At 38.9% G+C, this 18,300-nt stretch overlaps 1 protein-coding gene across 1 annotated transcript; it reads left to right on the top strand.

The window, feature by feature from the left end:
• Positions 1 to 1,198: 1,198 nt before the first annotated feature.
• LOC133516050 (probable peptidoglycan muropeptide transporter SLC46) lies at positions 1,199 to 17,605 on the top strand. Its single transcript, XM_061848769.1, has 9 exons — positions 1,199 to 1,954; positions 2,992 to 3,223; positions 9,685 to 9,978; positions 10,776 to 10,928; positions 11,384 to 11,576; positions 12,384 to 12,485; positions 14,376 to 14,513; positions 16,237 to 16,320; positions 17,242 to 17,605. The coding sequence occupies exons 1-9, from the start codon at positions 1,905 to 1,907 to the stop codon at positions 17,571 to 17,573; spliced, it is 1,578 nt and encodes a 525-aa protein (XP_061704753.1). The 5' UTR covers positions 1,199 to 1,904; the 3' UTR covers positions 17,574 to 17,605.
• Positions 17,606 to 18,300: the final 695 nt, after the last annotated feature.

Consider the following 18,300-nt stretch of genomic DNA (forward strand, 5'->3'; position numbering starts at 1 on the left):
CCAGATAGGTATGAGCGTTAATTTATATTGTATAAAGACGTCATCAAATACTGATTATGTTTCAAATAATAAAGGCATAGTTTGTATTGCATATATGTATTCCCGCAGTGTAAAATTTACGAGTTTGCATTCATATCCATATAATTGGCTTTGCGTAATTGATGCCTTATAGTTTATTTTCATAGGAACGCACCATACCTAATAAAATTGCGATAATAAATATCAATTATATAAATCGCCATGCGCCTTTCTCTATCGACACCCCAAAGTAGTTCAGACCTCTTCTATACAACAGTGGTTACATCCAATTACTGATCTTTAATATCCAAAGTTTAAAGTATGGTATATTTAATCAACCCCAATACCATCCCACATAGATAATATTGTGGCGAGAGCATATAAAAAATTAGGAATGATTTTGCGTTTAAGTAAACCATTCAGAAGTACATTCACGTTAAAAGTTTTGTATTACTCTTTCGTCCGTAGTATTTTGGAGTTTGGCAGTGTTGTTTGGAGCCCACATTTTGGCATTCATAAGTCACGACTTGAAAGGATTCAGAAAATTTTTTGTAAGTCCCTTGATTACAGAACTGGCCGCTATAACTGTGATTATTTTTCGTCAGCAGCTACACATAGTCTCCCTCCATTGGAGAAAAGAAGAGCATATCTAGATGTTTTATTTTTATTTAAAATTATTAGAAATCACATAGATTCTAACCTTTTATTAGATAGCGTTTCCTTCAAAATCTCTCGTTTCCACTCACGTTCTAAACCCACATTTTCTATTTCCTCCTGTGGCACACAGTATGCTAAAAACTCTTTCTTTAGGCGCACTTGTTATTTGTATAATGAATCTCTTAACGATATAGATATTTTTGTTCATAGTTTGTCCGTATTCAAGAACAAAGTTCGGCAAATTTTGTTTTCTAGAAATTGATCAATTTTGGTTCCAGTCATATTTTTCATACTTTTGTATGTTTTCTTAACTTACTTGCATGTAGCACACAACTAAACCGGTAATTTATAATTGCGTAATTTACATTTCCATGTAATAGTTTTCTTAGTAATGTAGGAAACTTTAGGCCTATTTTTAGTTCATTTACTTTAGACATATTTGTAAAAGGCTGTTTGTTTTCTAAATAAATTAAAAAAAAAAAAAAAAAAATTATAAAAATATAACTAAACACATGGTGAGGGTACAGGTCGTAGGTAGGCATGACATTCGTAGTTATAGTCCGTCTATGCTAAGTTTACATCGACTTGGCAGTGACAATGCATACATATCCTATGTTAAGACTGCCATCCTGTAGTACCTACTTGGCATGAAAACTTAGCTTTGACTCTAACATTTTACGACTTTGACACTACATATCCTTTCATGACGAATTCAGAATGAACACGAACTAGAGGTATAATCGAACGTAAGTGAAATCAATTGACCGACTGTTACGCGGCTACTTGGATATCAGCTGTTTCGCATCCCGACCCGTGTGGAACAGGCCATTGTAATCCCGACCTCTAGACCGCACACTATCTCTGCGACCGCGGCTGAACAAAGGCTTCTATTCTACTCACCTCACCGATAGTAGCATGGGATTTTAGATAATTGCCGGCTAAGTAGGTGCAATGAATTCAAACGATCGGTCAAATGCCGCAATGTAACACAAATCGCATGCAATTATCAGTGAGGTGAGAGGAGGCCCTAACGTAACGCCTTGTTTCTTGTCTCCGATACAATTTGAAAACAGACAGTGGATCTTATCAGTTCACATGTAAAAGCGGCGCGATACTGGAAACCCGCGCGTGTGGTTGTGTTGTTCATGTGTGCCTGTTAATGTTAAATAATGCTATTAAAACGTTAAGTGTAATCTAATTTACATGTCTAAATAAATTAACTGCGGATCATGGTCATGACTACCAACGGTGTCGATATCCACGAGTTGGAAAAGTTAAAGTAAGTAAGTAAGGATTCTTAGTTAAAATGCATTTATCAAAGATAAATAGGTTCAAATCGACTTACAAAACAACTGCATTAAGACCTCGTAGGTCCGTGTTCTTCTTTCACTCTCACTAAGCGAAAACGTGAGCGAGATGGATGTGCGTGCTCGGGACCGCGGATTTAATATTTTTGAATTTTAATCTGTTGTAGGTTTAAAAAAATAAAAAGTAATCCCTGAGTTACCTCCATAATAAACTTGCTCTTTTTTAGAAGCAATTTTAATCTTTTTAGCTTTTGGGCACAATTTGTTACAAATTTTTAAAGTGCGTTTTAAACCTATGTCCGTGATTTTTCGGATTCGAATCGCTGAAATCCCGAGAGAAAGTCCTCAAGATATGTAATAATATTGGCAACGGTATTGTTATCTAGACAAGCGGTACGATTTTTCACAATGTCTACTCCCTGATTGGCACCTTAAGCGTCTCCCGTTTACGAAAATATCTATTTTGCTTCCTACATTTAGTTTTCCGGTATACATAGAAATTTGAAAAACGGAATACCAAGTGGTTACCTTTGTATTCGTCGCCCTGTTTTTCGTCCTTTATTACGTTATGGTCCGTCAGGCACTCACGCGTTTTATTTAACAAGCTTTTATTTAACTTGCCCTGTTGGTATGCATTCAAATCTTGGAACCTAAATTGGACCCACTCCCCGATTTCCAATTGAGCTGAAAATTTGCATAGGTACCTATGTAAGTCGTGTGAAAATGCAAAATATTATGGTACCATCGAGCTGATCTGATGATGGAGACGGGAGGTGGGCATAGAAACTCTGTGATGAAACAACGCTACCTAATTGTATTTGGGATTTTTAGTTGCCAGTGGAAAGAAAAGTACAGTCAGCGACATAGCTTGTACCAAATATGAAATTCTTGGCAAAAACTTATTCAGATTATAGAGATCATTAAAGAATTTTATATTTACACGTATATCCTTTTAATATTAGTCCACTTGTCATTTACTTTCTTAATTGTAATATTTAAATTATTTCAGTACAAGTGGCGATTGTCTATCAGGAGTTCAAAAAAAGGAAGGATGCAAAGAATCAGAGCCACACAAATGGAAAATTATTATGGAACCGGCCCTTATAGGCGCTATGGTAGCCATAAACCTTTCACAGACCTCACTGCAGATCCTGTACCTGCGCACGGCCTGCATGGTTGACCTGAACATCGCTCCAGAAATATGCGACAAAGGCGTTGGAGAGGAGTTCAGAAGCGCTGAGGTAATCAAATAATACTCGTACTGGTATTGTCACCTCGTATCGTGTGATAATGTGTAGATAGTGTTGCATAACCTGGTGTATCGATTATCGAATATGTTTATATGTAGAAATTGAATGAATTTCTGTTTGTCTATGGGCTTTGAATAGTTGGACCTGTATCACAGCACAGTTATACCAAAAAGATACGTTTTAAAAAGAGGTCGCAATACCCTGTAGTTACCTGACGATGCTTTAAGATTACCCTTCCCAGCTCTTAAGAATTACTTTAAAGAGTCATTGATGTTAAAGCCTTATTACAGAGTCAAGGACTACTTGACAGACAAACATGCTTGGTCCAAACCAGAAACTGTAAAAACAAGTAACAATTAAATCATTGTTTTATGTGTAGAGTTATAGGTGACACAGCTCAGGTAAGCAAGCACATCAAATATTTTATGTAGGTATAGCAATCAGTTAGATTTATATAATGTATATTCTCATTTCTTTATTATTTTTATTTTGCTTTTGTATGAATTCGATATGTTTTCTGAAAGGGCTACGTATTTGTATGATTTGATATGGCATTTATATTTTTTAATCAAATGTCTATAAAGAAAAGTAGCTACTGTATGTAATTGCATGATTTCTATAGTAATCTAAATTGTATTTTTTCTAATTTAATGCATGTTAATTATAAGATGAATTAATGTTTTAAGAGTCCTTATTCCTACAGACGAGCGTATTTTGTAAAATGCTTCCTTTTTCATTCAAGATTACGACGTAACTATTAGTATTTATTCAAAAACTGATAACGTACTTAAATAATCGTTTCCTAAACTAGGGGCTCCAACAGTTCAAATTTTCATTTTCTCTTTTAAACCTCTTTTTTAATGAGGTTTTTTGGGAGTCTTTTCCAAATTTTGCAGTGAGATGTGGCGTTTCGGTTCTCAATTTTGCTATAAACAAGAATCATTTGGTACATGAATGACTACAATTCGATTCAACATATCTCGTACGAGGGGCTGGAATGATTAACAATCGAAAATTCATTTGAAAAAACTGATAAAATACCTTCCGAGTTTTCTTCATTTTTTTGGCGAAAACAGGGTTTTATTATATTTTATTTCCGCAAATTGTACGCATATTTTGCTTTAAAAATAATATTGTAGCAAACTGTAACTTTATGTTAACCTATAAAAAAAAAATCGTAACTATGGGACCTACATTGCCGTAAATTTATATTTTTTTAAAACACGTATAAATCACGCAGCAGCGACGCCCCGCTCTCAGTCCGCGCGGAGCGCGCTTAGAGGACGGACCTGTGCTCGATTGTCAGGCATTCGTTGCGATCGTAATCAGCTACGGAGTTCCGAGAAGTGCTATATACTGCGATTAGAAAATCTTAATAAAAGTTCATTTTTTACAGTATGCCAAACAGACTCGCTTATTGATGGATTTTCAGTGTTACTTTTTTTTAATACTAAGTCGGTGGCAAACAAGCATACGGCCCGCATATGTACGCCTGCAACTCCAGAGGAGTTACATGCGCGTTGCCGACCCTAACCCCCTCCCGCCCCTCGTTGAGCTCTGGCAACCTTACTCACCGGCAGGAACACAACACTAGGAGTAAAGTCTAGTGTTATTTGGCTGCGATTTTCTGAAAAACGCATTTTCACTTGAAATTACGTTAGGGTTTGCATTATTATTTTTGACCCGGATGAAGACCAAGTTCTCATGATGGAGTCAGGAGTTGGTCACCAGAACTAATAATCTACTAATTATAATCCCATCGTGTTTGGGCTCAAAAGATTTGCCCTGACGAACACCATCGATCTAGATGAGGTCCAGGGTCTCATGATGGAGTCAGGAGTTGGTCACTAGAACTCCTAATCTACTCATTATAATTCCATCGTGTTTGGGCTCAACAGAGATGCCCTGACGAGCACCTTCAATCTAAATGAGGTCCAGGGTCTCATGATGGAGTCAGGAGCTGGTCACCAGAACTCCTAATCTACTCATCATAACTCCATCGTGTTTGGGTTCAATAGAGTTGCCCTGACGAGCACCATCAATCTAGATGAGGTCCAGGGTCTCATGATGGAGTCAGGAGTTGGTCACTAGAACTCCTAATCTACTCATTATAATTCCAACGTGTTTGGGCTCAAAAGATTTGCCCTGATGAGCACCATCGATCTAGATGAGGTCCAGGATCTCATGATGGAGTCAGGAGTAGGTCACCAGAACTCCTACTCTACTCATCATAACTCCATCGTGTTTGGGCTCAATAGAGTTGCCCTGACGAGCACCTTCAATCTAGATGAGGTCCAGGGTCTCATGATGGAGTCAGGAGCTGGTCACCAGAACTCCTAATCTACTCATCATAACTCCATCGTGTTTGGGTTCAATAGAGTTGCCCTGACGAGCACAATCAATCTAGATGAGGTCCAGGGTCTCATGATGGAGTCAGGAGCTGGTCACCAGAACTCCTAATCTACTCATCATAACTCCATCGTGTTTGGGCTCAATAGATTTGCCCTGATGAACACCATCGATCTAGATGAGGCCCAGGGTCTCATGATGGAGTCAGGAGTTGGTCACCAGAACTCCTAATCTACTCATCATAACCTCATCGTGTTCGGGCTCAATAGATTTGCCCTGACGAGCATCATTAATCTAGATAAAGTCCAGGGTCTCATGATGGAGTCAGGAGTTGGTCACTAGAACTCCTAATCTACTCATTATAATTCCAACGTGTTTGGGCTCAAAGGATTTGCCCTGATGAGCACCATCGATCTAGATGAGGTCCAGGGTCTCATGATGGAGTCAGGAGTTGGTCACCAGAACTCCCAATCTACTCATCATAACTCCATCGTGTTTGGGCTCAATAGATTTGCCCTGATGAACACCATCGATCTAGATGAGGTCCAGGGTCTCATGATGGAGTCAGGAGTTGGTCACCAGAACTCCTAAACTACTCATCATAACCTCATCGTGTTTGGACTCAATAGATTTGCCCTGACGAGCATCATCAATCTAGATAAAGTCCAGGGTCTCATGATGGAGTCAAGAGTTGGTCACTAGAACTCCTAATCTACTCATTATAATTCCAACGTGTTTGGGCTCAAAAGATTTGCCCTGACGAGCACCATCGATCTAGATGAGGTCCAGGGTCTCATGATGGAGTCAGGAGTTGGTCACCAGAACTCCTAATCTACTCATCATAACTCCATCGTGTTTGGGCTCAATAGAGTTGCCCTGACGAGCACCATCAATCTAGATCAGGTCCAGGGTCTCATGATGGACTCAGGAGTTGATCACCAGAACTCCTAGTCTATTCATCATAACTCCATCGTGTTTGGGCTCAAAAGATTTGCCCTGACGAGTACCATCGATCTAGATTAAGTCGAGGGTCTCATGATGGACTCAGTAGTTGGTCACCAGAACTCCAAATCTATTCATCATAATGGTAATTTGATGGTGCTTGTCGGAGTAAATCTATCGAGCACAAACACGATGGAGTTATGATAAATAGATTACGAGTTCTGGTGACAAACTTCTGACTCCATCATGAGACCCTGGACTTCATCTAGATCGATGGTACTCGTCAGGGCAAATCTTTTGAGCCCAAACACGATGGAATTATAATGAGTAGATTAGGAGTTCTAGTGACCAACTCCTGACTCCATCATGAGACCCTGGACTTTATCTAGATTGATGATGCTCGTCAGGGCAAATCTATTGAGCCCAAACACGATGAGGTTATGATGAGTAGTTTAGGAGTTCTGGTGACCAGCTCCTGACTCCATCATGAGACCCTGGACCTCATCTAGATTGATGGTGCTCGTCAGGGCAACTCTATTGAACCCAAACACGATGGAGTTATGATAAATAGATTACGAGTTCTGGTGACCAACTCCTGACTCCATCATGAGACCCTGGACTTCATCTAGATCGATGGTACTCGTCAGGGCAAATCTTTTGAGCCCAAACACGATGGAATTATAATGAGTAGATTAGGAGTTCTAGTGACCAACTCCTGACTCCATCATGAGACCCTGAACATCATCTAGATTGATGGTGCTCGTGAGGGCAAATCTATTGAGCCCAAACACGATGGAGTTATGATGAGTAGATTAGGAATTATGGTGACCAACTCCTGACTCCATCATGAGACCCTGGACTTCATCTAGATCGATGATACTCGTCAGGGCAAATCTTTTGAGCCCAAACACGATGGAATTATAATGAGTAGATTAGGAGTTCTGGTGATCAACTCCTGACTCCATCATGAGACCCTGGACTTCATCTAGATCGATGGTACTCGTCAGGGCAAATCTTTTGAGCCCAAACACGATGGAATTATAATGAGTAGATTAGGAGTTCTAGTGACCAACTCCTGACTCCATCATGAGACCCTGAACATCATCTAGATTGATGGTGCTCGTGAGGGCAAATCTATTGAGCCCAAACACGATGGAGTTATGATGAGTAGATTAGGAATTATGGTGACCAACTCCTGACTCCATCATGAGACCCTGAACATCATCTAGATCGATGGTACTCGTCAGGGCAAATCTTTTGAGCCCAAACACGATGGAATTATAATGAGTAGATTAGGAGTTCTGGTGACCAACTCCTGACTCCATCATGAGACCCTGGACTTCATTTAGATCGATGGTACTCGTCAGGGCAAATCTATTGAGCACAAATACGATGAAATTATAATGAGTAGATTAGGAGTTCTAGTGACCTACTCCTGACTCCATCATGAGACCTTGGCTAGTCACTATCATGGGTGCGTAGCCAACATGCCAATCGTTTACGATACGACAACGAAACACTACTCTCTCTCTATCGCACTAATATACGCAAACGATTGGTATTTTGGCTAGGCACTAAGCAAGTGTGTGGCCAACATGCCAATCGTTTACGATACGACAACGAAACACTATCTGTCTCTCTATCGCACTAATATACTTTATTTATACCTGCAGTCATTTACTAACTTCTTCATTTTCCATTGGTGTGAAAGAGACAGAATATAGAGCAAGGGTTATAGTACACTCTGTAGTCTGTACACTTAGTAGTAGTGTACATAAAAAAAACTACTGTGCTTAAACAATAAAATAAAGAGTGCCCATATGATATCATATGACACTAAAATTAATGTTGCTTGAAATTATATTGAAAACTATCAAGATTATTCTAGTCTGCATTGAAACGCGCGTCGCGTTGCCGGCGCTCGCGTACCGAGCGCCAACGCCATCTATCGAGCGTTATTTCGTGAAATCGGAGAACGCTCCAAGGATTAAGGGCTCTTAAAAAGATGTGTCCCGCCGAGTTTCTTGCCGGTCCATATTGGGATACTCTCCTCCTATTGAGGGGGGATTTAAATCTTCTCGGGTCAGAGGTGTAGGGTTAGAGCTGGTGTAGCTTTATTTGACGTTCATAAGCGCATTGTAATATGCCTACTTGAATAATAAAAAATCTTTATAATATAATGGCACCATATTCAATAATGATTTTGTGGGTCCGAGATCTTTTAAAAACATAATTTGATTAATTTCACTGCCGTTGTCTTCATCGTAGGTACATATTAAGTTCCGAGAAACTCATTGGAACTCACCAATGGACATACATTGTGAGTTTCTCAAAACTTATGTACGAAATATCATTTTGTTTAGAGGGAAACATTGAAAGTAAACCAGACGAATTTCAACAAGAAATAGATTTCCCTGTGGATTGTAAGGTCACAAAGCTATCGCTTTCCTTAAAACTGGTGCTTGAGTTATTTTAGAGCTTTGGCTGCTGGAGGGACTCATTTTGGAAAAAAAAACTACGAAAATCATCAGTTCCTCTAACTAATTGAATAGTTGTCTTTATTTAAAATTAAAACAATTGAAAAATTGCGTTTCGCTTAGTAATGTTAAGCAGAAACCTATCCGGTATCTCTATTCGTGTGTTTTGAAAGGAATATTTCGAAGGCTTTGCTTACCAAAGCCGTTGCTCTTTAAAACCCTTTAATTTTGCTTTTTAAGCCCTTCATAATACGGGTAAGCCGTTTTCTCTTCGGATGTCTGATACCCATTCCTAAGCGCTTACCCTTTGAAGGTGTATCAATTATAATCCTAATGCCAGTTGAAATCTATTCATAAAATATCGAACAATATTGAATAGGATCAATATTGCAAATTAAAGTGAAGGACTGGGAGTCTAGCGCGTTGACAGCACAGGTTGTTATAATTTTTTTAATTATGAAGTGGATACGCTTTCATTGTAGCGGTAAATCTGAAAGGAAAACCCCTTCCTAAAGCTAAGCAAAATGAAGCGGTAAGCAATTCAAAGTAAAATAAAATCGTTGAGACTATTCGATAAGCCACTAAGCCATTTAAAGGATTTTTTTTCTGGGAAGGGGTGGACGCGTGGTCCCTAGGGTCCCAAGTGTTATGTTGTTAACTGTTTACCCTGTTTCTGTATTTCAGGCAGCAAGTCAAACGGTCGTTTCACAAGTCAACGTCAGTCGAAGTTTTGTAGGAGCACTAATTTCCACCATCATATTATTATTTGTCGGGCCATGGAGTGACTGCAGTGGCCGAAGAAAACCAATAATAATTCTACCTTTAGCGGGCATGTGCGTGATGACAACTTGCATCATTTTTCTGAGTATCTTCCCGGGATTCAATGCGATGCAAACTCTATACGCGGTGCAGATACCGATGTCTCTGGGAGGAAATTTCGGTCTCATGCTGGCGGGCGCTTTCAGCCACATCGGAGATGTAAGGAACTTTTTTCTTAGTATTTTCCGTTTGTGTTGTAACAATTGTATCAACATCGTTGATTCAAAATATCATTTGGAAATATTGCTGATTTGACATAAGTCTAATTGACACCTTAGCTGCAGCATCGAAGTCGCTGTTGTCGAAAAGTCGAAATACGATATCACAAAATCGACAAGATTGAAACTGGCAATCAATAGTAAGCCATACTCGTAAGAAGTCGCCGTTAACCAACTGTTAACTAAAAATGATGGAGAGATAAGATAATATAGAGTGAAATAAAATATATTGAAAATTGATTTAGAATATTTTTGCTTTAGAAACAACGGACGTTTTGTTTTGTTGTAATCATATATCATAATATGAGTGTCTGGCCCAAGAACGGGTTAAAATTTTCCCATATAAGGGCACAATAACACTGGCCAGCGGTCGTGCTACAAAAAGCGACCAAGTGCGTGTCGGACCACGCATAGTCGAGGGGTCCATACTTTCATACGATACAAAAAAATCAAAGGGCACTTACGTCTATGTGATAAGAAGAACAGTGAATAGGTCAAGCCTGTGTTTATGCCATTATTTTTTCATTTAATTTGGGGCTTTCTTTTCCATTGCCAAGTACCTAGAGACCAAGTTAAGTGGCACCAATTTCGATAGCCCAGCCTATGCAAGTGTTAAGTAAACATCATCATTTCATAGAAGTTGACGTTTAAAATAACACTTGCCCTGTATGGGCTGTCAAAATCGCTGCCAACTTATCTTGGCCTGACTCTATTAACTAAATATATTTCATATTTCAGGTGTGCCACGCAACAGGCCGAGACGTCACCCGCACCATGGGTACACACCGCGCGGCCATGCAAATAGCCCACGTCATGGGCGCCGTGAGCGGCCCGCTGCTCTACCGTCAACTAGGATTCCACGGTGTGTTTCCCATTGCATTATTCCTGCAGGTACTTCCTCTGATTATTTAGAGTATGTCAGAGTAATTGCAAATATTGACCAAATTCAACTAGGTGCTCGTGAAATATAAGTAGGACATTTTCTCCTTAAATAGGAAACTGCACGAAAAAGTGCATCCTGTATTTCTAAAGCAGTTCGTTGCATTTGGCCCATAGTTGCCATTGCCTTGACTGAACTTACAACTTTCCTTGTGCCTATCTAATTAAGTATCTACAGCAAACACGTATAAAATAAATAGTTGACCCACATATGGGCAACCATTTTTGAAACTAAGTGGTACAAAATAGTCATAAATTCACAAATTATTTGAAAAGCTTGAATTACTTGAATAACATCTACGCTCTTTTGATTTACTAAGACAGCGCTAAGTTTAAGATTAATGTCATTAGGTACATCCTATCTTACGTGAATATACTTATACTTAATTACAACATTTTAATTTCAGTTTTCGTCTCTGATATTCGTGATAGTGTACGTGAAGGACGTGAACGTGAACACGGCCAACAAGGTGTCCGTGATCAACTGGCGGCTTCCCTTCCTGGCCATTAAGAGCCTAGTGCGAGTCCGGGAGGACTACAGGAGGACCATCATATTCCTCATGCTGCTGGTGGGCCTGTCAGACAAGCTGTTGTTGTCTAGTGAGTTGGTAAGGGTGGATACGATAACAAGGTGTCCGTGGTCAACTGGCGGATGCCCTTCCTGGCCATTAAGAACCTAGTGCGAGTCCGGGAGGACTACAGGAGGACCATCATATTCCTCATGCTGCTGGTGGGCCTGTCAGACAAGCTGTTGTTGTCTAGTGAGTTGGTAAGGGTGGATACGACAACAAGGTGTCCGTGGTCAACTGGCGGCTGCCCTTCCTGGCCATTAAGAGCCTAGTGCGAGTCCGGGAGGACTACAGGAGGACCATCATATTCCTCATGCTGCTGGTGGGCCTGTCAGACAAGCTGTTGTTGTCTAGTGAGTTGGTAAGGGTGGATACGACAACAAGGTGTCCGTGGTCAACTGGCGGCTGCCCTTCCTGGCCATTAAGAGCCTAGTGCGGGCATGACAAGACTACAGAAGGACTATCATTATATTCCTGTTCCTGCTGCCGCGTTGTGTTGATGGACTAGCTATTGCTGTCTATAAATATTGTCAGTTCAATTATATACTTACTGGCTATGTCTTCAAGACATTGTCTGCCTCAAGTGAGCCTACAGTGGACTGCAGAAGGACATCATACCTCCTTATCGTCCTAATGATGCTGGTAGCGTTTTTGGACTGGCTATTGCTATCTGAAGTTTTGTGTCGTTGGAATGACACTTTTTAATCAACGGTATATTTTCGAGTATTCATATCCAGATAGGATTACAAAACCAACAACTATAAGTACTGTAAGTTATAAATGTAAAACATAGACTTATTTTCTATAAAATTTTCAATTTATATTAATTATATTTCAGCCGAAGTAATGCTGGCCTTCATGTACTACAGGAAAAAGTTCAATTGGGATGACATCACATTTGGATTATTCCTCGCCTATCGGAATATTGTCAGCTTCCTGGGTAAAAACCCTTACCTTTATTTTAGCTTCAATATTCATACATATATTTATAAGCACCTAGAACTAACTCTTTCATGAAATAACACAACACAGTTGTCTTATTTCTGTTTTAGAAGATTTGTATTTTTGGGGTTTTTAGGGTTTTGCTAAAAATAAATCCTTATGTATTCGCTATATTAATTTATTTCGTGTTAGAAAACTATAGGCAATTCGGTGTGAATGTGTGTTTGGACATCGAGCTAACCAAAAAAAAGTGGGCTATGGTATTTTTAATCGATCACAACTACTTATAGTTGTATTCAGTACCCCTAGTGTAACTTTGATCGACATCATAACGTGACGAACGCGTTTGCGTTAAGTCTCATTTTGTATAGGATTTTGAGGTTCCAAAACGTCCCGCTTGGCGCGCTCTTCCTAAATCCAATACAAAATGAGACTAAACGCAAACGCGTACGTCAAGTTTCAAAATCGAATTTAGTTACACTAGGGGTACAGGTATTAGAATAATAAACTTTATTACCGAAAAATCAACCTACATGCAACTAAAAATAACATACAAAATGCAACTGAAAATAATGGGTCAAAATTAAGATAACTTCCAACGGTCGCAATATTTGGAGACACATTTTTTTTTAATTTGTAATTTAAAATCAGACAAATCAGACCCACTATAAACGATCTTGTTTATTCACTTATTAATTTATTTATATGAGCCCACAGTATCCCACTGCTGGGCAAAGGCCTCCATCCTTCTTTTCCTTCCACGTATCCCGGTCTAGACCCGTCTGCCACCAGTTCCTAACTTATCAAAGGCGTCAAGACCATCTCGCCAACGCCATCAAGGTTTGCTGACCCCCGGTTCGATTTTGTGGAGCCCAATTGGTGGTTGTTTTACCCCACAAGTCATCCAGCATATGAGAAGAAGGCACAAGTCCATGAGTTTTATTTTTAAAGATATAGGGCAATCTGCGTTCATTTGCTCATTCATAGACTAGCGGCCCGATTTGAAGAATGAGATACGACAACGATAAGTTCTGGTTTAGATAAGTTCTCATTTAGATATCGTTTGTATGTCATATAATTGACAGAAGCAGCTCGATCCGGGCAACCTATGTTACTTTGACGTTAGAAATATCGTAGATAGATCATATTGATATTGGGATCACAGCGGAATCGAAATAAACGTAAATTTTGACATGTCGTTTACTTATCGATCTTTTAAATATCTTTCCAAGATCTTAAACGTGTCTTAATCAATAATCATTCTTCGAATTGGGCCGCAATAGTTCTTCCTGGCACTTGCGGTTGCGGTTCTGGTTGCGACCTCCTTGACCTGTCGTGCCTGGAAAGAGACTATTTTAACCCGGTACATGTATTCTTGGAATACCACTTTTCTTTTTAGGCTGTTTTAGTCATGAGCTTGGTCTTTAATATGTTCATCATTAATCCTACCTCAAGGTTTGACCTGCTTAGGTCTCGAAGTATAGCGCCGAGCTCCGTAGCTGAAGACGAGAACAAGACTATTTCGTCGGCGAAACGGAGATTTGTTAATCGCCGTCCACCGACGTCGATTCCCCTGTTCTCCCATCCAGCCGTCAGCTTCCTGAATAGTTGCTCAAGGGGACTAGTGAACAGCTTCGGTGACAGCGGGTCACCTTGCTTGACGCCCATCTTTATATTAAATGATGGTCCGGGAGACTAGTTTTAAGCAGGCGGTACTTGAGGCATAGATATTGCGGATGAGATGTATGTATGTGGGTTCTATTTATATCTTAACGCTTATTTTTTCACCGTTTATACGCTTCCCCGTTTAAAAATAAGATGCGTTTTTAACGTGGCCCTTCAGAATCTTTTTAAGAGGTTTTAGTGCATTATTAACATTTTACCGCAGGAACGATGTTGATCCTGACACTGCTGAAGCGGCGGCTGCGGCTGTCGGACGAGGCGGTAGGCGCGCTGAGCTGCCTGTCCTACCTGCTGGCCACGTCCGGCCTCATCGCAGCTAGATACACTTATATCGTTTTCTTACGTAAGTATGATCGTATACCTAGAGATTTTTCTAGCACGGACAAGGCAACGCAAGAGACTTCCTTCCGATATTTAGTTTATCGATACATTGTACCTATTATCGATATCTTATAACTGTCATTATAATGTCTTAAACAAATGTGGCATGTTTGGAAATAAATGAACAAGTATTACGAAACTATCAATTTATTAATAATTTACCTACATAGGTACTTTATATTTAAAAGAAAATCCATGACACACAAATATACCGAGATTGCCCTCCAAACGGCCATCGCACAATAAAACCACCATACAGGTTTTTTTACATGATTCTCGAAGTAATCTATCCATTTTTTTTACATATTTTCGGACGTCAAACTGCTTTGAGTCTTTGAAAAAATCCACTTTTATTTATTAAAAGATTTTTCAACTTCCACTGATGTAATGGAAGTATACCGGATGCCATACGAATAAATAAATAAATAAGCGGGAATATGGAAAATGATTAAGGTTGAAGGGTTACTTATCGATAATAGGATTGTCGATGTTTTTATTTTGTCAAGCACTAACAACATGACATTCGTGCTAGGAAAATCTCTAGGTATAGATCGCTGTGCGTGATGGCTTAGTGAATTTTAAGGCTGAATGGCCTGTAGGAACTGTAAAACAGATACGGTCTATCTGAGGTGGGGAATGTAAACACTCGAGGTAGATTTCTGATAATATTTAATGATCTTTTTTTCTTCAAAAACGAATAACAGCAATATCGACTAACTCAGATGCTTGCCACTTTCAGAATGAAATCGCCTGCAGATCTTTATTCCTTCAGCAGGGCGATACCTAGTTCTGAATTCAAATAATCGTTGCCAGTTATCTATCTCGAGACTGTGAATGTTTCCAACCTTCACAGTAGTGCAGGAACGATGTTGATCCTGACAAAATTGAAACGGTGCCTGCTACCTGCTAGCCACATCTGACCTTATCGAAGCTAAATATATACCTTTTCATCACACCAGCTGATAAAGGCTCTCTTGGTTGTTCAAAAACTGATGAGAAAATTGTATTTTATCCACATGTGGGGCAAAGTATACTGATTAAATTTTGAGTTGTTTTCTAATGTCAGCTGGTAGAATTGACTTTTAATTTAAAAGTCATTAAATATTTATGATAAAAATCATTATTTAAAAGTTTAATGACGTTTATTTGGGTTTGATATCTTACAGTTTTTTTCGTTTGGTGTGGTGAAAAATTTTGGTGTTTCACTAGGAGGCAAAATTTGTTTAACCCTCGTGCCTTGAAACCCTCGCAACGTTCAAGATTCCATTTTTCGAACCACTCGCTACGCTCGTGGTCCAATTTTGGAATCGTTCGCTTGCTCAGGTATCAATATTAATTAGCACGAGCGGTTAAACAACAACTTTGTCCCTTGTCCCTTGTCCCAATGTCGTCTACTTACATAAGTATACGATGTTTGTTCGCGATGGGCCATAAAATATTCTTATACTACAACCGTAATAAACTGGAGCAGCCACGAAGTGAAAATATCCCTCATGTTACCCTTAACATGTGGGATATTTTCATGTACTCCTTAGTAGCAAAGCAGGAAGTCGACATAACTCATTGTAACTTTTTCAACATAGGTTGAAATGTTAATTGAGTTCCAAGTCATTCCATGTTTGAATAATTAATATGTCGCAACTGTATGTATTCATTAATAGGTACTAGTTATATTTTGGTTTCAGTTTCTTTGGTGGGCATCATTAGCCAGGGTTCACAAGTAGTCCAAAGGCCGATATTGAATAAACAAATTTTACCAACCGAACAAGGTGTGTATATAAATTAAATAAGTATAACCCTTTAAGTTTTAATTTTCATATTTGAAGTCAATTCTCTTGATAAACAAATTTTGTCTTTATTCCGCTGAATAGCGACAAGGAAAACACATTGACGTGAACGATTTCATTGTTGCGGATGATTTTTGCTTCAAATTAATGTTTACTTACGTAGGCGTAGAGCTCTCGTAGGACAGTTGACCGATGTTTGAGAAGAAAAAAAAATGTTAGAAGGTCCCTCTCAAGCTAAGAGATGAGATTTGTCGCGGAACGGAGCAGTGGAATATTTTTTGCAAAATTTCCTTAGCAATTTAAAAAATATTGTAATTTAATCAGAAACGGCTGATTTGAGCGGCTTGCAATACTAGAATCACTTTTGGACGGCTACTGCATCAGTATTAATAATAAGTAATAATAAATAAATATTATAGGGACATTCTTACACAAATTGATCAAGTCCCACGGTAAGCCAAGAAGGCTTGTGTTGTGGGTACTCAGACAACGATATATATAATATACAAATACTTAAACACATAGAAAACATCCATGACTCACACAAATAAATGCCCTTACCGGGATTCGAACCCAGGACCATCGGCTTCATAGGCAGGGTCACTAATGTTACGTAACGTTGCAAGAGTAATGCTTCAGCAGTCATCATCCGAACACCTCCGTTAATCTTAAAGCGAAATCAAAATTGTTAGAGGGCGACGCGACACACTGATTACTGGATTGAATTTTATTTCATTTGTTTGTCTACTTTTTTACTATGTTATCATTGTTATCAACAGTACAACAAGTGTCAATCCAAAACAGGATAATTTTGACAGACAGCCTTTTCACCGTGTATCCTATTGTAGATAATTAGGTATATTCTCTTTATTTCAATAAAGTAACAATGACTATTCCTTCCAGGTAAAATCTACAGTCTTCTGGGAGCTCTCGAATCGGCAACTCTTATCGTAGCATCTCCACTCTACAACTACCTGTATAGCAGAACTGTCAAGACCATGGCCGATGCGTGGTTGTTGCCATGCCTTGCTTTAGCTACTATACAGTTATTATCATTCCTGGTCACTAGAAAACTAATACAAAAGAGTAATTATCAGGAACCGCATGTACTGTCTGAGAAACTTGTAGTAGCTCCACAAGCGCCTTTAGAAGATAATTGTGAATTTGTAAATAAAGATGAAAATGTAACATTAAAGCCAAAGAATGAAACCGGCTTTGCCGAAAAGGTAACATGATATTGTGAAATCGAATAAATATTTGCTTAACATGTGCAATATTTTTACTTATGAGCTTACGACAGACCCAAAATATATCATTTGAGTTATTCACAGTGATTAGGCTCCTGAATCTTCTGTAGTCATACTCAAAGCTTAAGAGTAAAAAAGACTAATAAGTATTCTGATTGAAACGTTATCTGCATGAAGGAGCTATACCTATCTTTTCAACCTGTGTGACGATTTTCATTTATTGCGCTAATATTGAGACCAGAGCAAGCGAAAGATTCCGAAACTTAACCACAAATGTAGCGAGAGAGAGTTTTAAGGCACGAGGGTTTAAAAAAGCTTTGCTGCCGAGTGAAACACGAATATTTTCACCACACCGGTGCTGTATGTTTTTCTTATTAAATTAGGCGTTAGGTTCAGTGCGGTCAGCTGCAGTGATATTAAGAAAAGAAAGAAAGAAAGTGTAGAGTTTGTAAAGTTAGGGCTTGTAATATCATTCAAAAAAAAATTATTGAATATTTTCAAAACGGCGTCTACTGAAGATTCTTATGACAGTTCCTCCAAGTCGGACTTTTGGACTTTATTAAAAAAATGGTCAAAGAAGTATGTTTTTTCCGCATTTTTATTACTTAATGTGTTACATTTTTAAACTTCTTCGTTACCTACTACAAGAACTATTGTATAACAGATAAGTAAAGAACTGTGAAAAGTAAATACATATTTTCATATAATGCCAATT

This window comes from Cydia pomonella, chromosome 3, assembly GCF_033807575.1.
Source record: "Cydia pomonella isolate Wapato2018A chromosome 3, ilCydPomo1, whole genome shotgun sequence".
Taxonomy (NCBI): Eukaryota; Metazoa; Arthropoda; class Insecta; order Lepidoptera; family Tortricidae; genus Cydia; species Cydia pomonella.